The following is a 20000-nucleotide window of genomic DNA, read 5'->3' on the forward strand; positions in this document are numbered from 1 at the left end:
TATTTACAGACACTTTATTCTCCACTTTGTACAGCGATGTGTCAGAAGAGAACGTACCGTTGGTATGGATTCATTTATTTTCTGTAGCAAATTAGGTTCTAAGCAAAATATTAATACAAAATATATAGTTGCAGCAGAACACTTGAGTGTCCGATCATAAGCGCTTTCATTTCAACATCGTTGTTGTTTCTTTACTTTAGCCGCAGCAACAATGATATCTGCGTAATACATGTTAATGTTTCTGTCGTATATTTATATTCTACGTTTTCTCTACTGTGAAATTATTGTAAACATATTTTGGAATGTCAGTAACATTTAGCGATTTTTGCAACGGTCCTCATGTTCAGATGAGATTTATGAATCAAACGCATGGTGAAGATCATCTGATCCGTGACAGCCGGGTGAGCCGGATCCCTACGAGGAAACCAACAATATGTGTTGATGAGTTTTGATAAACAAAAGGCTCCAGTTGTGAACCATAAGCGAGGATGTTTGGTGAAGTCCTGTGATGGTGGACAATAACGTCACGCAGATCATCAACCCCTTAAACTGTGGAACCAGTTCTGTCTCCAGACCTCTTTTTCCTGTTTGAGTCGTCGTAGGAACCCCAAATTATTCCAATACTTGAGTTTATTGTTTGTATTTGTTCAGCAAAGTCTTGGGAAAAAAATGTTTATCTGCAAAAAAATCACTTTTAAAAGATATTTTGATGGTAACTATAAACATGCAGCCCGATATGAGTCAGATTCCCCCAAAAAGCCTCCTGGAGCGTCAATAAGACACCTTTATGGAAAGATTAGGACCTAAAGAATCAGAATCTGCAACTAAAATCACAATAAAACAAAGTCTTGGTCTGTTAGGAAGGAGTTTCAGTCAAAAAACTGTCATCGGTTCAAAAATTGAAAAATTATGTATTTTATGCCAAAAGATTGTCTGAATGGGGCATGCTGGGACGTAAAATGGAAGCGGGAGGATTTTCGCGCACAGTTTCCAAAAGGTTAAGAATCACATGATCCGTCCCTCCAGAGGTCATCAGCATGCAGCCGGAGACGGAGGCTCCCAGCAGGGGAACTCTCCAACAGCCTCCTCCTGTTCGCTACCCCACCTGTCCGTCACAGAGTCTGTCCCGCCCACTCGGGCCAATGAGCGGTTGAACCTTCAAACGTCATGAAACCTGTTTCACTCGTCGGCTCCGTCAAAGAACCTCATCTTGTCGGAGTGCACCGAGTCTCTCAGCCGCCGGACAGACGACGCTGCGTCGTCCGAGACGGGCTCGGAGGACTCGGCGGACTCGAACCTGCGCGTGATCTGTTTCGTGATGACGATCGTTTCTCTGCTTTCGCTTCTGTCGCTCGACGTCGTCTCGCTCACGAAACGCCTCTGGTAGACTGTCTTCTCGCCGCCCTGCGAGTCCTCCGTCCTCCAGGACGCGGCGACGCCGGCCCCCGGGCCGCTCGGCACGCCCCCGGACGATCGGGTTTGGACGGCAGTGAGCAGCTCCGGGGTCGCCCGAATGTTGGACGTGATGACGTGGATCCTCCCCGACTCCAGCCTGAGCGTGTCCTCTGACGAAGAGGAAGCGCCGGACGACAGAATGGTGACTTTCTCGGGCAAGTCGGGCTCCACCGAGATGCGCTCGGTCCTGGTGGTGGACGTGATGATGTGACTGTGCAGCTCCTGGAGCCCCGCGGCGGCGGCGGGATCCGAGTATTTAACGGTCACCTTGGTTGGAGAAGACAAGGACGGGCCGCTGTGCTCACTCGTCATCGCGGAGCTGATGTCGGCGAAGGCGTCTGAGGACTGCACGGAGCAGCTGGGGCTCGTTTCCTCATCCGCCGTTTCCTCCACTGGGCTCTTGGCGTCCTTGGCCGGTTCAGACGGCGAGGACAGGCCGAACCTGGGGAATTTAAACCAGCCAGTCCTCTCGGGACTTTTGACAGCTTCCTGCTTTGTTTCCTTTGCCCTCGCCTCTGACTGCTTCCCTTCACCTGTCTCGTGACCTTCCTTTGAGGTGTCGAGGTGTTCTGGTGCAACATCAACACTCTGGAGGATCTCGCCAAATGACGAAAAAGTTACTTTTGGAGATTTGCTCTGTTCTTTGGGCTCAACTTTCATTTCCATAGCGTCAGTATCAGTCTTCGAATCTGTTATTGCTGCCCGCGATCCATCTGTTGTTATACCAACACTCGGACCCTTGATGTCGACACTCGGACCCTTGATGTCGACAGTGACGTCCTCCTGAAGTTTAGCTCCATCAGTTTCTTCTCCGGCGACATCGTAAGCGGCCACTCCAAATTTCGGCATCTTCAACGTTGGCATTTTAAATTTGATCGGTGATCCTCCAACGTCTTTTGACTTATCTTCAGTCTCAGAGGCTTTCATTTCCACGCTAACTGAAGGTTCTTTGACTTCAATTTGAGGCAGTTTCACCTCTGCTTTGACTTCCGGCAACGTGATCCTTGCATCTTCCTGTGACGCCTTTAAATCTTCTCCAGGTCCTTTTGCTTTTGGGAGTGAGATGCCAAACTTTGGAAACTTTAATTTGCTTCCATGCCCATCGAGTTCAGCTTCAAGCTCGGGAGCTTTGGTTTGCATTTCCGGTTGCTTTACTATCACTTGTCCCTCTGAAAGAGAAACATCAACAGATGGGAGCTCAGCACTGACTTCAGGCTCTTTAACACTTGACTTTGAAAAAGAAAATCTGGGGAGTGAAAATTTAGTTTTTTTCAGGTTTGCATCCGGTTCTGCAGGTTCTTCTATGAAAATCGGCTCTGAAAGTCCTTGTTCTTCTGCTCGGGACTCTGTTGGTGTAACTTCCACTTTGGGTGTTTCAAGGCTGACATCGACATCAGGGGCCTGACTGCCTGTCCTTGAAAAGGAAAACTTTGGAAATGTCCAATTTGGTCGTTTAGTCTTGTTTTCAATCTCAACTGTTGGTGCATCTGATGATGAGACAACAGCTTCAGGATGTTTGACTTCAACACTGGGCAGTTTGACCTCAGCTTTGGCTTCTGGTAGAGTGACATCTACATCTTTCTTTGATGAACTTAAGTCAATTTCAGGTCCTTTTACTTTTGGCATTGAGATTCCAAACTTTGGCATTTTAAACTTGCTTCCTGACACTTCCAGTTCACTTCCTTTAGCCTTCATGTCTACAGACAGGCCTTCAGTGTCAATGCTTGGAGCAGTAACATCCACTTTAATGTCTTTGTCCACATCAGGTACTTCCACACTGACCTTTGGAGTAGCTGATCCAAATTTGGGTAGCGTGAACGTTGGCATTTTAAGTTTTGATGGTGATCCTTCAATGTTTCCAGTTGGAGCTTCAATCTCAGGAGCTTTAATTTCCACTGTAGTGGATGGTTGTTTTATTTTGACATCTAGAAGTTGAACTTCAGCTTTAGCTTCTGGTAGAGTGACATGTACATCTTTCTTTGAGAAGCTCAAATCCATTTCTGGTCCTTTTACTTTTGGCATTGAGATGCCAAACTTTGGCATTTTAAACTTGCTTTCATGGCCCTCTAATTCTACATGACCTTCTAGTGGCTGTACCTCCACTTCAGGATGTTTGACTTCAACACTGGGCAGTTTGACCTCAGCTTTGACTTCTGGTAGAGTGACATCTACATCTTTGTTTGATGAACTTAAGTCAATGTCTGGTCCTTTTACTTTTGGCATTGAGATGCCAAACTTTGGCATTTTAAACTTGCTTCCTGACACTTCCAGTTCACTTCCTTTAGCCTTCATGTCTACAGACAGGCCTTCAGTGTCAATGCCTGGAGCAGTCACATCCACTTTAATGTCTTTGTCCACATCAGGTACTTCCACACTGACCTTTGGAGTAGCTGATCCAAATTTGGGTAGCGTGAACGTTGGCATTTTAAGTTTTGATGGTGATCCTTCAATGTTTCCAGTTGGAGCTTCAATCTCAGGAGCCTTAATTTCCACTATAGCAGATGGTTGTTTTATTTTGACATCTGGAAGTTGAACTTCAGCTTTGGCTTCTGGTAGAGTGACATCAACATCTTTCTTTGAGAAGCTCAAGTCAATTTCAGGTCCTTTTACTTTTGGCATTGAGATGCCAAACTTTGGCATTTTAAACTTGCTTTCCTGGCCCTCTAATTCTACATGACCTTCTAGTGGCTGTACCTCCACTTCAGGATGTTTGACTTCAGCTTTGGCTTCTGGTAGAGTAACATCTACATCTTTCTTTGATAAACTTAAGTCAATGTCTGGTCCTTTTACTTTTGGCATAGCGATGCCAAACTTTGGCATTTTAAACTTGCTTCCTGACACTTCCAGTTCACTTCCTTTAGCTTTCATGTCTACAGACAGGCCTTCAGTGTCAATGCTTGGAGCAGTCACATCCACTTTAATGTCTTTGTCCACATCAGGTACTTCCCCACTGACCTTTGGAGTAGCAACTCCAAACTTGGGTAATGTGAACGTTGGCATTTTAAATTTGGACGGGGATCCTTCAACATTACTTGTCTGAACATCAATCCCAGGAGCTTTGATGTCCACTTCAGCAGAATATTCTTTTAGTTTAACATCAGGGAGTTTGACCTCAGCTTTGGCTTCTGGTAAAGTCATATCTACATCTTTCTTTGACAAACTTAAATCAATTTCAGGCCCTTTGATTTGAGGCCCAGAAAAACCGAGACTTGGTAGTTTAAACTTGCTTCCTTTTCCTTCACCTTTGATTGATGGGCCTTCAATGTCAATGCTGGGTGCTGCAACGTCAACTGAAATAACCTCTTTGGGTATTTTTATGTCAGCTCCATCGATTTTGATGTCTTTGTCGGGCACTTCAATGGTGGCACTTGGAGTACTTACTCCAAATCTTGGAAATTTGAATGTGGGCATCTTAAATTTTGACGGTGATCCTTCTGTACCCTTTGTCCCAATCTTGATCTCAGGAGCTTTAATTTCCACTTCAGCAGAAGATTCTTTGAGTTTAACATCAGGGAGTTTGACTTCAGCTTTGACTTCTGGTAGAGTGACATCTACATCTTTCTTTGATGAACTTAAGTCAATGTCAGGTCCTTTTACTTTTGGCATTGAGAAGCCAAACTTTGGCATTTTAAACTTGCTTTCATGGCCCTCTAATTCTACATGACCTTCTAGTGGCTGTACCTCCACTTGAGGATGTTTGACTTGAACACTGGGCAGTTTGACCTCAGCTTTGACTTCTGGTAGAGTAACATCTACATCTTTCTTTGATGAACTTAAATCAATTTCAGGTCCTTTTACTTTTGGCATTGAGATTCCAAACTTTGGCATTTTAAACTTGCTTCCTGACACTTCCAGTTCACTTCCTTTAGCCTTCATGTCTACAGACAGGCCTTCAGTGTCAATGCTTGGAGCAGTAACATCCACTTTAATGTCTTTGTCCACATCAGGTACTTCCACACTGACCTTTGGAGTAGCAACTCCAAACGTGGGTAAAGTGAACGTTGGCATTTTAAGTTTTGATGGTGATCCTTCAATGTTTCCAGTTGGAGCTTCTATCTCAGAAGCTTTAATTTCCACTGTAGCAGATGGTTGTTTTATTTTGACATCTGGAAGTTGAACTTCAGCTTTGGCTTCTGGTAGAGTGACATCTACATCTTTCTTTGAGAAGCTCAAATCAACTTCAGGCCCTTTTACTTTTGGCATTGAGATGCCAAACTTTGGCATTTTAAACTTGCTTTCATGGCCCTGTAATTCTACATGACCTTCTAGTGGCTGTACCTCCAGATCAGGATGTTTGACTTCAACGCTGGGCAGTTTGACCTCAGCTTTGACTTCTGGTAGAGTAACATCTACATCTTTCTTTGATAAACTTAAGTCAATGTCAGGTCCTTTTACTTTTGGCATTGAGATTCCAAACTTTGGCATTTTAAACTTGCTTCCTGACACTTCCAGTTCACTTCCTTTAGCCTTCATGTCTACAGACAGGCCTTCAGTGTCAATGCTTGGAGCAGTAACATCCACTTTAATGTCTTTGTCCACATCAGGTACTTCCACACTGACCTTTGGAGTAGCAACTCCAAACTTGGGTAACGTGAACGTTGGCATTTTAAATTTGGACGGGGATCCTTCAACATTACTTGTCTGAACATCAATCCCAGGAGCTTTGATGTCCACTTCAGCAGAATATTCTTTTAGTTTAACATCAGGGAGTTTGACCTCAGCTTTGGCTTCTGGTAAAGTCACATCTACATCTTTCTTTGACAAACTTAAATCAATTTCAGGCCCTTTGATTTGAGGCCCAGAAAAACCGAGACTTGGTAGTTTAAACTTTCTTCCTTTTCCTTCACCTTTGATTGATGGGCCTTCAATGTCAATGCTGGGTGCTGCAACGTCAACTGAAATAACCTCTTTGGGTATTTTTATGTCAACTCCATCGATTTTGATGTCTTTGTCTGGCACTTCAATGGTGGCACTTGGAGTACTTACTCCAAATCTTGGAAATTTGAATGTGGGCATCTTAAATTTTGACGGTGATCCTTCTGTACCCTTTGTCCCAATCTTGATCTCAGGAGCTTTAATTTCCACTTCAGCAGAAGATTCTTTGAGTTTAACATCAGGGAGTTTGACTTCAGCTTTGACTTCTGGTAGAGTGACATCTACATCTTTCTTTGATGAACTTAAGTCAATGTCAGGTCCTTTTACTTTTGGCATTGAGATTCCAAACTTTGGCATTTTAAACTTGCTTCCTGACACTTCCAGTTCACTTCCTTTAGCCTTCATGTCTACAGACAGGCCTTCAGTGTCAATGCCTGGAGCAGTCACATCCACTTTAATGTCTTTGTCCACATCAGGTACTTCCACACTGACCTTTGGAGTAGCTGATCCAAATTTGGGTAGCGTGAACGTTGGCATTTTAAGTTTTGATGGTGATCCTTCAATGTTTCCAGTTGGAGCTTCAATCTCAGGAGCCTTAATTTCCACTATAGCAGATGGTTGTTTTATTTTGACATCTGGAAGTTGAACTTCAGCTTTGGCTTCTGGTAGAGTGACATCTACATCTTTCTCTGAGAAGCTCAAGTCAATTTCAGGTCCTTTTACTTTTGGCATTGAGATGCCAAACTTTGGCATTTTAAACTTGCTTTCATGGCCCTCTAATTCTACATGACCTTCTAGTGGCTGTACCTCCACTTCAGGATGTTTGACTTCAACACTGGGCAGTTTGACCTCAGCTCTGACTTCTGGTAGAGTAACATCTACATCTTTGTTTGATGAACTTAAGTCAATTTCAGGTCCTTTTACTTTTGGCATTGAGATTCCAAACTTTGGCATTTTAAACTTGCTTCCTGACACTTCCAGTTCACTTCCTTGAGCCTTCATGTCTACAGACAGGTGTTCAGTGTCAATGCTTGGAGCAGTCACATCCACTTTAATGTCTTTGTCCACATCAGGTACTTCCACACTGACCTTTGGAGTAGCAACTCCAAACTTGGGTAATGTGAACGTTGGCATTTTAAATTTGGACGGGGATCCTTCAACATTACTTGTCTGAACATCAATCCCAGGAGCTTTGATGTCCACTTCAGCAGAATATTCTTTTAGTTTAACATCAGGGAGTTTGACCTCAGCTTTGGCTTCTGGTAAAGTCATATCTACATCTTTCTTTGACAAACTTAAATCAATTTCAGGCCCTTTGATTTGAGGCCCGGAAAAACCGAGACTTGGTAGTTTAAACTTGCTTCCTTTTCCTTCACCTTTGATTGATGGGCCTTCAATGTCAATGCTGGGTGCTGCAACGTCAACTGAAATAACCTCTTTGGGTATTTTTATGTCAGCTCCATCGATTTTGATGTCTTTGTCTGGCACTTCAATGGTGGCACTTGGGGTACTTACTCCAAATCTTGGAAATTTGAATGTGGGCATCTTAAATTTTGACGGTGATCCTTCTGTACCCTTTGTCCCGATCTTGATCTCAGGAGCTTTAATTTCCACTTCAGCAGAAGATTCTTTGAGTTTAACATCAGGGAGTTTGACCTCAGCTTTGACTTCTGGTAGAGTGACATCTACATCTTTCTTTGATGAACTTAAGTCAATGTCAGGTCCTTTTACTTTTGGCATTGAGATTCCAAACTTTGGCATTTTAAACTTGCTTCCTGACACTTCCAGTTCACTTCCTTTAGCCTTCATGTCTACAGACAGGCCTTCAGTGTCAATGCTTGGAGCAGTAACATCCACTTTAATGTCTTTGTCCACATCAGGTACTTCCACACTTACCTTTGGAGTAGCAACTCCAAACTTGGGTAAAGTGAACGTTGGCATTTTAAGTTTTGATGGTGATCCTTCAATGTTTCCAGTTGGAGCTTCTATCTCAGGAGCTTTAATTTCCACTGTAGCAGATGGTTGTTTTATTTTGACATCTGGAAGTTGAACTTCAGCTTTGGCTTCTGGTAGAGTGACATCTACATCTTTCTTTGAGAAGCTCAAATCAACTTCAGGCCCTTTTACTTTTGGCATTGAGATGCCAAACTTTGGCATTTTAAACTTGCTTTCATGGCCCTGTAATTCTACATGACCTTCTAGTGGCTGTACCTCCAGTTCAGGACGTTTGACTTCAACACTGGGCAGTTTGACCTCAGCTTTGGCTTCTGGTAGAGTGACATCTACATCTTTCTTTGATGAACTTAAGTCAATTTCAGGTCCTTTTACTTTTGGCATTGAGATGCCAAACTTTGGCATTTTAAACTTGCTTCCTGACACTTCCAGTTCACTTCCTTTAGCCTTCATGTCTACAGACAGGCCTTCAGTGTCAATGCTTGGAGCAGTCACATCCACTTTAATGTCTTTGTCCACATCAGGTACTTCCACACCGACCTTTGGAGTAGCAACTCCAAACTTGGGTAATGTGAATGTTGGCATTTTAAATTTGGACGGGGATCCTTCAACATTACTTGTCTGAACATCAATCCCAGGAGCTTTGATGTCCACTTCAGCAGAATATTCTTTTAGTTTAACATCAGGAAGTTTGACCTCAGCTTTGGCTTCTGGTAAAGTCACATCTACATCCTTCTTTGACAAACTTAAATCAATTTCAGGCCCTTTGATTTGAGGCCCAGAAAAACCGAGACTTGGTAGTTTAAACTTTCTTCCTTTTCCTTCACCTTTGATTGACGGGCCTTCAATGTCAATGCTGGGTGCTGCAACGTCAACTGAAATAACCTCTTTGGGTATTTTTATGTCAGCTCCATCGATTTTGATGTCTTTGTCGGGCACTTCAATGGTGGCACTTGGAGTACTTACTCCAAATCTTGGAAATTTGAATGTGGGCATCTTAAATTTTGACGGTGATCCTTCTGTACCCTTTGTCCCAATCTTGATCTCAGGAGCTTTAATTTCCACTTCAGCAGAAGATTCTTTGAGTTTAACATCAGGGAGTTTGACTTCAGCTTTGACTTCTGGTAGAGTGACATCTACATCTTTCTTTGATGAACTTAAGTCAATGTCAGGTCCTTTTACTCTTGGCATTGAGATGCCAAACTTTGGCATTTTAAACTTGCTTTCATGGCCCTCTAATTCTACATGACCTTCTAGTGGCTGTACCTCCAGTTCAGGATGTTTGACTTCAACACTGGGCAGTTTGACCTCAGCTTTGACTTCTGGTAGAGTGACATCTACATCTTTCTTTGATGAACTTAAGTCAATGTCTGGTCCTTTTACTTTTGGCATTGAGATTCCAAACTTTGGCATTTTAAATTTGCTTCCTGACACTTCCAGTTCACTTCCTTTAGCCTTCATGTCTACAGACAGGCCTTCAATGTCAATGCTTGGAGCAGTCACATCCACTTTAATGTCTTTGTCCACATCAGGTACTTCCACATTGACCTTTGGAGTAGCTGATCCAAATTTGGGTAGCGTGAACGTTGGCATTTTAAGTTTTGATGGTGATCCTTCAATGTTTCCAGTTGGAGCTTCAATCTCAGGAGCCTTAATTTCCACTATAGCAGATGGTTGTTTTATTTTGACATCTGGAAGTTGAACTTCAGCTTTGGCTTCTGGTAGAGTGACATCTACATCTTTCTTTGAGAAGCTCAAGTCAATTTCAGGCCCTTTTACTTTTGGCATTGAGATGCCAAACTTTGGCATTTTAAACTTGCTTCCTGACACTTCCAGTTCACTTCCTTTAGCCTTCATGTCTACAGACAGGCCTTCAGTGTCAATGCTTGGAGCAGTCACATCCACTTTAATGTCTTTGTCCACATCAGGTACTTCCACACTGACCTTTGGAGTAGTAACTCCAAACTTGGGTAATGTGAACGTTGGCATTTTAAATTTGGACGGGGATCCTTCAACATTACTTGTCTGAACATCAATCCCAGGAGCTTTGATGTCCACTTCAGCAGAATATTCTTTTAGTTTAACATCAGGGAGTTTGACCTCAGCTTTGGCTTCTGGTAAAGTCACATCTACATCTTTCTTTGACAAACTTAAATCAATTTCAGGCCCTTTGATTTGAGGCCCAGAAAAACCGAGACTTGGTAGTTTAAACTTGCTTCCTTTTCCTTCACCTTTGATTGATGGGCCTTCAATGTCAATGCTGGGTGCTGCAACGTCAACTGAAATAACCTCTTTGGGTATTTTTATGTCAGCTCCATCGATTTTGATGTCTTTGTCTGGCACTTCAATGGTGGCACTTGGAGTACTTACTCCAAATCTTGGAAATTTGAATGTGGGCATCTTAAATTTTGATGGTGATCCTTCTGTACCCTTTGTCCCAATCTTGATCTCAGGGGCTTTAATTTCCACTTCAGCAGAAGATTCTTTGAGTTTAACATCAGGGAGTTTGACCTCAGCTTTGACTTCTGGTAGAGTGACATCTACATCTTTCTCTGATGAACTTAAGTCAATGTCAGGTCCTTTTACTTTTGGCATTGAGATTCCGAACTTTGGCATTTTAAACTTGCTTTCATGGCCCTCTAATTCTACATGACCTTCTAGTGGCTGTACCTCCACTTGAGGATGTTTGACTTCAACACTGGGCAGTTTGACCTCAGCTTTGGCTTCTGGTAGAGTAACATCTACATCTTTCTTTGATGAACTTAAGTCAATTTCAGGTCCTTTTACTTTTGGCATTGAGATGCCAAACTTTGGCATTTTAAACTTGCTTCCTGACACTTCCAGTTCACTTCCTTTAGCCTTCATGTCTACAGACAGGCCTTCAGTGTCAATGCTTGGAGCAGTCACATCCACTTTAATGTCTTTGTCCACATCAGGTACTTCCACACTGACCTTTGGAGTAGCAACTCCAAACTTGGGTAAAGTGAACGTTGGCATTTTAAGTTTTGATGGTGATCCTTCAATGTTTCCAGTTGGAGCTTCTATCTCAGAAGCTTTAATTTCCACTGTAGCAGATGGTTGTTTTATTTTGACATCTGGAAGTTGAACTTCAGCTTTAGCTTCTGGTAGAGTGACATCTACATCTTTCTTTGAGAAGCTCAAATCCATTTCAGGTCCTTTTACTTTTGGCATTGAGATGCCAAACTTTGGCATTTTAAACTTGCTTTCATGGCCCTCTAATTCTACATGACCATCTAGTGGCTGTACCTCCAGTTCAGGATGTTTGACTTGAACACTGGGCAGTTTGACCTCAGCTTTGACTTCTGGTAGAGTGACATCTACATCTTTCTTTGATGAACTTAAGTCAATGTCAGGTCCTTTTACTTTTGGCATAGCGATGCCAAACTTTGGCATTTTAAACTTGCTTCCTGACACTTCCAGTTCACTTCCTTTAGCCTTCATGTCTACAGACAGGCCTTCAGTGTCAATGCCTGGAGCAGTCACATCCACTTTAATGTCTTTGTCCACATCAGGTACTTCCACACTGACCTTTGGAGTAGCAACTCCAAACTTGGGAAATTTAAATGTTGGCATTTTAAATTTGGATGGTGATTCCTTCACACTGCTTAGTTGAGCTTCAATTTCAGGAGCTTTAACTTCAACGTTTGCAGAATATTCTTTGAGTTCAACATTCGGGAGATTCACTTCAGCTTTGGCGTCTGGTAATGATATGTCTTCATCATTCTTTGAGGAGCTGAAATCAAATTCAGGCCCTTTTACTTTTGGCATTGAGATTCCAAACTTTGGCATTTGGAACTTGCCTCCTTGCCCATCGATTCCGACTTCAGACTGCAAATCCATTTCAGGCTTTTTAACCTCCATCTTGGCCTCTGGAAGTGAAACATCTATTTTTCCATAATCAACCTCAGGAAGTTTGACATCAACTTTGGTCTCTGGTAATTTAACGTCTATGTCTTTCTTTGGTAGGCTTAAATCAATTTGGGGTCCCTTCACTTTTGGCAAGGAGAAACTAAGAGATGGCCTTTTGTACTTGCTTCCTTTCCCGTCCTGTTCATCTCCTGTAGTTTTCATATCCATTGAAGGGCCCTCAACGTCAATGCTGGGTGCTACGATATCAACTGCAAACCCTTTGTCAGGGAATTTAATATCAGCTCCATCAATTTTTACATCTTCGTCCATATCAGGTAGTTCCACAGACACGTTTGGAGTACCAACACCAAATTTCGGTAGTTTGAACGTCGGCATCTTAAATTTTAAGGGTGATCCTTCTTTGACTTTTGCCTCAACTTTTATTTCAGGTGCATTCATTTCCACCTGAGCGGAGGGTTCTTTCAGCACAACTTCAGGAACTTTTATTTCAGCTTTAGCTTCTGGTAGAGTCACAACTCCATCTTTCTTTGATAAGCCAAAGTGAATTTCAGGTCCTTTTACTTTTGGCATTGACATTCCCATTGTTGGCATTTTAAACTTGCTTCCTTGCCCATCAATTTCAACATCACTTTGCAAAGGTTTAATTTCGAAATCAGGCTTTTTAACTTCCACCTTTGCTTCTGAAATCAAAACTTCTGCTTCTCCAAGACTGGCATCAATTTTAGGGGCCTTTGGGACTTTAATCTTAGCACTGGTTTCTGGCAATTTGACATCTCCGTCTTTCTTTGATGAACTTACCTTAAGTTGAGGCCCTTTGACTTTAGGCATAGAGAAGCCGAACTGTGGCGTTTTAAACTTGCCTTCTTTGCCCTCATGATCAGTTCCTACAGCCTTTACATCAACTGAAGGACCTTCCATGTCAACACTGGGTGGTTCAATGTTAAACGCAGGTCTATTAATGTTAGCGCCATCGATTTTGACATCTTTTTCCATATCACATACTTCCACAGACACGTCTGGAGTACCAACTCCAATTGTTGGAAGTTTAAATGTCGGCATCTTAAATTTTGATGGTGATCCCTGAACATCCTGTTTGTAAACTGTGATCTCTGGAGCTTCGCTCTCAACTTTAATACCAGGTTCTGTATGTTCAACATAAGGAAGTTTGACTTCAGCTTTAGCTTGAGGCAATGTGAAATCTACATTTTTCTTTGTTAAGCTTAAATCAAATTCAGGCCCTTTCATTTTTGTCATTCTTACACCAAATTCTGGCATTTTAAACTTGTCCTCATGCCCATCAAGGTCCCCTTCAGTCCTTAGAGGTTTGACTTTGAATTCTGGTTTGGAAACATCTCTGGTTCCAAGAGTAATGTCACTGGCGTGGACTCCGGGAAGTTTGACTTTTCCCTCTGGGAGTGGGACATCTACGTCTTCTTTTGATAGGTTGAAGTCAATTTGAGGTCCTTTCGCTTTTGGCATGGAGATGCCAAGATTTGGGATTTTGAACTTTCCACCTTTGTCCTCCATTTCAAGTGTTTTCATCTTGGCTATGTCAATGTTAATGTCCTCATTTGCATCAGGCGCATTTACGCTGATGTTCGGAGTTTTATCTCCAAATTTAGGCAGTTTGAACGTCTGCTTCTCGCCTCCGAAATCTTTGACGTTACCTCCGAAATCTGGAAAGGAGACTTCTGCCTTTGGGCCGTCAGCATCAAAATTAACGCCAAAACTTGTCAGCCGAACGCCACCATCCATTTTGGATGGTGAACCATCTGCTGAATCGATGTATTCAATGCCGTCAATTTCAGGTATTTGGACACCGGACACGACTCCTCCAATCTTGTTCCGTGTTTCAGGCTTTGACATTCCTTCTTCTTGCAGGAATATTGTCCTTTCTCCTTTTATGCTGTCAATGTTTTGCTCAGAGATATTTTGTTTTGGCAAGTGAATCCCAATGCCAGGAATTTTGATGTCTGGTTTTGCGATCTCAAAGCTCGGCATCGTTATCTTCGCCCTCTTTGTTTTGAATGTTGCTGCAGATATATATTCAGAGTTGTTTTCTTGTGTTTCTTGTGTTGGAAGAAGAGCGACTTCTCCTGCACTTTCTCTTCCAGGTATCAGGATATGGTCTCGTTTATACACCTCTTTGTTGTCAGCGTTGTAGTCCCTGACAGGTTTCACATCTACCTGAGTCACCACTAACAGTTCCTCTGAGGCTAAATCAGCATGAGTGAGCTTTGGTAGTTTGATGGTTGTCTTGGACACGTCCGGAGAGGCGGTCACGTCAAACTTGCTGAAGTGCACGTCATGTTTGGTTTTCGTGGGCGTCTTCACCGATATTCTTTGCGCATTCGCGTCGATCACTGTAATCTCTTCAGGAATCAGCATCCCACTGGTGTCGACCTTCGGCAGCTTGAATCCAGGCAATTTAGAAACGGCCTCTTTCACGCTGTCGACGTCAATCAACAGCTGAACTGTTTCAGCTTGAATGTTCTCGTGATGTCCGGTGACAACAGTTTTGGGCTCTTTCATTCTTTTAGCCGTGGTTCTCTTCGACATGTCCTCCATACCTGGAATCTCAATGTCTTCCCGTTTGGGAAGTTTCGTTATGGAAAGGCCGCTTTTTGACAGTCGCTCGTAAGGATCTTCCTTCACTTCTCCACCGTCAGTTGCAAGTTGCTCAATTTTAGCTGTGCCTTCAACATTTACGTACATTTCGGGGATTGTTTCCTCACTGGCGATGTCACGGAAGCCAATTTTAGGCAGTTTGAATGTTGGATCTTGTTTCTGTTTCACGCTTTTGCCTTTCTTTGTCTTCTCGTCGCCTTTCTGTGGCGATTTCTGTATAAATGCGACATCAGATATCTCAAGTTCCACCGTTGGTATGCTCATGTCGACTTTCGGGGCATTAGCATCAAGTGCGAGTTGATCTTGATGTTTTGCGAAAGATTCCAAACTTGGGACGACGTCTGATTTTTCTTTTTCAGGCTGATCTGCCGCGTCAATGCTCGCCCCCAGCGTCTTCAGTCTTTTGGGTGACGATTTTGCTTTTGCGTCTTTCTTGTGGGATTTATCCTTCCCCATAATTTTAACTTTCAATTGAGAAAGCTCTTTCTTCTTCTTCTTCTTCCCATCAGGAGACTTGATCCCAGAGGGACTTTCTGGACCGGCCAGAGCCACCGTCAGATCTTCTGTTTTCAACGTGCCGGCTAAGCTGATGAGTTCCACCTTGTGTTGAACGGTTTGAGGTCCAGCAGGTTCTGGATCACGCCTCAAGTCCTCCGCTACTTTCAGCTCCTCTGTCACGTATACTTGAGGCGTTTCGTCCGAGGGGCTTTCGAGGCACTCGGGCGAAAGCATTTGCGCAGACGTCGGTGCGTCCGTGTCCTGGTCTTCAGAGGAACTCACGCGGCCTCTCTTTGTCAGAAGCTTCATGTTATGCTTCTTCTTCTTGCCCTTGAGAGCGTCCTGAGATTTGATAGGTGACTCTGTGTCACTCGTCGTGGGACTGAGCTCCAGCTTCCTCTGCTCGTCGGCCTCAGAGGAGCTGTGAGACCTCGTGAAGCGCGACTTGCGTCCTTTTCCAAAAGAGGGAAACTTGGGCCATGAAATGCGAGCTTCGCCGCGCCTTTTGCTTTTCCCCTGCTCCCTCATCTCCGGAGCGTAGACGTCGTCCTCCTGTTGGGCAACAGACAAATTAAACTCTTTTTTTTAAAAAACCTTTTTTGGTGTTTATCACAAAAAGAGTCTTGACCACATGAGAATAATAGTTACGGGGATGACGTCGGATTCGAAGACGGATTCGGCCTCTGCGGCGTCGGGTTTGCGTTTCAAGCAGAGCTTGACTTTGTACGCCTGAGCGTGCTCCAGGATCTGAACGGCGTCCTCGTACGACATGTTGTCAAAGTACACGGTGGCGCTCAGAATCTGATCACCTGCAGAGACAAGAAGCACTCAGGTGAGAAGGTCTGTCTGGTGATGAAAACTCTACTTTCACAAGCTTCTTCAGGTCGATGTACATTTAGACATAGATACCAACATTACAAGATAGTTTCCTTAATTCCGCTTCTCTCAATCAAAAAAGTTCAGTTTTTATCAAATTCGGAAGAGAAAACGTCGCTGCGACGGTTCCTCGTTCACCTTCTTTCAGTTCCATGCTTTTGGAGGCCGGTGACTCTGGAACCACTTGCTTGATGAAGATCCCCTCTCTGCCGCCTCCGCCGTACACCAAACCCTCCGCACATCCGTCTTGGGCCGTTTTCACCATCACCCCGGACTCGGGGCTGTGGACTTCCTGCCGACACGAATGGAAACAGACGAGATGAGGTGCCCTCACCTCCCAGAGAGGAGAAGCTGGTTATCAGAGCCTGGACCCCGTCAGAGACTCTCACCTTCAGTTTGCTCATCTTTGAAGCTGAGCGCTTCTCGAACATGGACCCGAGCCCAGACCTTTTACCTTTCTTTCCACTCTTGTGGTGCGGGTCGTGATCCGCTTCACACTGCAAAGCAAACAGAAGAAAAGTCTCATTATAACTAAACGTCGGTCTGAGGAGCTGAGTCTGGAGTTTTCTCTTTGTGTCCATTTCCACGGTGAGGCACGCTGGGAAAGAAATGTTTTGGTGTGTTGTTGATTTACATTTTAAGGGTTGTGGAAATCAATACAGCGCAGTATCGCGATATTTTGCATTGAGATATTGTATCGATTCTAGAATAATAAAATCAATAGTTTTTTTAGTCCATTAGATGGTGCAGTGTTGTTTTCTGGTCAGCAGAAGTCCTGGGTCAGCGTGATGGAAGGAAGTTGTTCACAATGAACATGGAGACATCGGAGAACTAGTAAGTCGTGAGTAAGTATTGTGACAATACTGTATTGCGACTTAAGTATCGTGATAATATTCTATCGTTACTTAAGTATTGTGATAATTCAAGGGATTCAAGAATGTAATGTGAGCGACTTTTATTTAATTCCCATTATTATTAATATTATTATTATTATTATTACTAACCCTTTCTCACGCTTTACTTTTAGGAGACGTTGTCTCCATGAGAGCATGAATGGGTCAGACATGCATGTTTGCTTCTCTTGTGTCTCAGGATAATTAATCTAACTTCATTAGTCCTCAACAGAGACTTGTTGAAGGAGCCAGTGTGTGGCAGTAAGCAGGTTACAGCCGCCCTGACACGGTTAAACATCACAGCTCCACTGTGACATGAATATATTCAGGTTCATGTGATCTGTTGTGTGTGGAAGTGCATGCTCACCTCTTTGTCGCTGTCGGTGTATTTTTCGGTCTCGGGGAACTCCTCCACGGGCGACGAGCCCTGAGGCCGCGGCCGCTCAGTGAACTGAGACGGGTCGTCACATGTCTGCGTGGACAGAAGGTCAGTGAGCAGGAAAACACACATTTACTCTACATGAGCATTATTTACTCAATGAACATCACGCTGCATTGAAGAAGACATCAACTCATGTTTACAATGTTTACTGAATACATCAAGAGAGAAGTAGAGTCACTTATATAGACTTCTAGACAACCAGAGGAGTCGCCCCCTGGTGGTCAGGAGAGAGAATGCAGATTTATCACATGAAGCATAGTCTTCTATACAACCAGAGGAGTCTCCTCTTCTTCAGCTAAAACTGTTTGAATGTTAAAACTCTGGAGTTGAGAAACTTTCTCATGAATAGTGTGATAACACCTCGCGTTGCCAAAGGCAGCATTGTTCAGGTGTTTGGCATTTCATAACTGTCACTTCAGTGCAGAAACCTCCAAAATCATTGTCTTTATTCATATAATCTGGTATGAATATTACACTTTCACCAACACTACACTCATCCTGGTGGCTGCAGCCGGACCTTGTGATTAATGCTAAATAGCACATTAGCATGCAAACATTAGAATGCTAACATGATCACTGTTATCAGATTATGGAAGTAGATTTTTGTTGATATCGTATCAGTAAATTCAGCTTATCAAGGAGCGTAAGGAAAGGAAGGTGTGGCTCAGTTGGAAGGTGTTGTGTTACTTCCACGTGTCAAACCAATATTTAATCAACGTTTAGGTAAATAGTCTTGGATCAGACATTCCTCGTGTACACGGATTCATAACTGCGTGTTTTTAGTTCTTTGACGGATGAAGGAACCAACAGACAGACATGGTCTGAAGAGACTCACTGAGTCGTCCTCTGTTCCCGGCTCTGGAGCTCTCAGCCTCCGACCAGCTCCTGAAAACACAGAATCACAGTCACGTTTCAGTAAAGAGCAGAACTGAGTTCAGTAACATCAGAAACCGAATCGTTTATTTTCCAAATACGTTGCACATCTGACTCGTGAGAGCTGCGTGACCATGAGCAGAAAAGATGTGCAAATAAAGATGTGTACATGTTGAAGTTCTCTCTGTGACGCTGGAGGTTTTGTTCCATGAATCAAAGACAGAAACAGGAAGTCAGGCGCTGGAGTTCACCTCAGAGACCTCAGAGCCCCTTAAGACCTCAAAGACAACGAGCCCTGAAGACCCCTGGTTTCAGGCCTCTAGACCCTGAAGACCTCTGCAGTAGTTTCAGACCTTCAGACCCTGAAGACCTCTGCAGTAGTTTCAGACCTCTAGACCCTGAAGACCTCTGCAGTAGTTTCAGACCTTCAGACCCTGAAGACTTCTGCAGTAGTTTCAGACCTCTAGACCCTGAAGACCTCTGCAGTAGTTTCAGACCTCTAGACCCTGAAGACCTCTGCAGTAGTTTCAGACCTTCAGACCATGAAGACCTCTGCAGTAGTTTCAGACCTCTAGACCCTGAAGACCTCTGCAGTAGTTTCAGACCTCTAGACCCTGAAGACCTCTGCAGTAGTTTCAGACCTTCAGACCCTGAAGACCTCTGCAGTAGTTTCAGACCTCTAGACCCTGAAGACCTCTGCAGTAGCTTCAGACCTCTAGACCATGAAGACCTCTGCAGTAGTTTCAGACCTCTAGACCATGAAGACCTCTGCAGTAGTTTCAGACCTCTAGACCATGAAGACCTCTGCAGTAGTTTCAGACCTCTAGACCATGACCTCTGCAGTAGTTTCAGACCTCTAGACCATGAAGACCTCTGCAGTAGTTTCAGACCTCTAGACCATGAAGACCTCTGCAGTAGTTTCAGACCTCTAGACCATGAAGACCTCTGCAGTAGTTTCAGACCTCTAGACCATGAAGACCTCTGCAGTAGTTTCAGACCTCTAGACCATGAAGACCTCTGCAGTAGTTTCAGACCTCTAGACCCTGAAGACCTCTGCAGTAGTTTCAGACCTTCAGACCATGAAGACCTCTGCAGTAGACACCGGAGCCCTGATGAGACTATTTGGAGCTCTTCCTGGCAGCGAGTCCCTCGGGAAGCCGCCGCCTCCTTCTGTCCGTTAAGTGATCCACGGCATCGATCCAGAGACTCCCGGCTCGGCCCCTGAAGGCGACGGGGAGGAGAACGTCTGCCTCCACCTGGAGATCTTTATTATTGCTGACCCTCTGTTGATTTGATGCATTTTAAATCAGCCAATCAGCACGTTCGAATGTGAGATAGAAACTAAAATGAGCATTCCACATGAATGCTGCTGCTCACGTTTCATAACTTCATGTCATCAAGCACGTGTTTTGTTGTCGGCAGGAATAGATATCGTATAAAAGGGACGGACGCCTGATTCCACACAAACAATTTGCATTGCAGATTTACACGTTTGTTCTGCGGTCCCTGAACGCCTCACGGAGCCAAACCTGTCAACTCAAACCAAGACATTAAAGGGAAAAGGCTCCCAGGAAAGGTGATTATTTTGTTTTTATATGTTTTATCAGCATCGTGAC

At 43.7% G+C, this 20000-nt stretch overlaps 1 protein-coding gene and 1 long non-coding RNA gene across 2 annotated transcripts in view; both read right to left on the reverse strand.

The window, feature by feature from the left end:
• LOC137802438 (neuroblast differentiation-associated protein AHNAK-like) overlaps positions 1–16644 on the reverse strand; it is a 16708-nt gene extending 64 nt beyond the window's left edge. Inside the window, exons 1-4 of the mRNA XM_068600294.1 lie at positions 16566–16644; positions 16315–16468; positions 15949–16109; positions 1–15852 (exon numbers count right to left, since the gene is read on the reverse strand). The exon at positions 1–15852 is cut by the window's left edge and continues 64 nt beyond it. Coding sequence (XP_068456395.1) covers positions 1180–15852; positions 15949–16109; positions 16315–16468; positions 16566–16607 — 15030 coding nt within the window. The 5' untranslated portion in view covers positions 16608–16644 and the 3' untranslated portion in view covers positions 1–1179. The remainder of the gene's footprint in view (positions 15853–15948; positions 16110–16314; positions 16469–16565) is intronic.
• An 810-nt stretch (positions 16645–17454) lies between these two features.
• LOC137802132 (uncharacterized) overlaps positions 17455–20000 on the reverse strand; it is a 7595-nt gene continuing 5049 nt past the window's right edge. Inside the window, exons 2-3 of the long non-coding RNA XR_011079948.1 lie at positions 18347–18396; positions 17455–17541 (exon numbers count right to left, since the gene is read on the reverse strand). This is a non-coding gene — a long non-coding RNA (uncharacterized lncRNA). The remainder of the gene's footprint in view (positions 17542–18346; positions 18397–20000) is intronic.

This window comes from Clinocottus analis, unplaced genomic scaffold, assembly GCF_023055335.1.
Source record: "Clinocottus analis isolate CAN_PGR_092001 unplaced genomic scaffold, fCliAna1.0.p SCAF_5, whole genome shotgun sequence".
NCBI lineage: Eukaryota > Metazoa > Chordata > Actinopteri > Perciformes > Cottidae > Clinocottus > Clinocottus analis.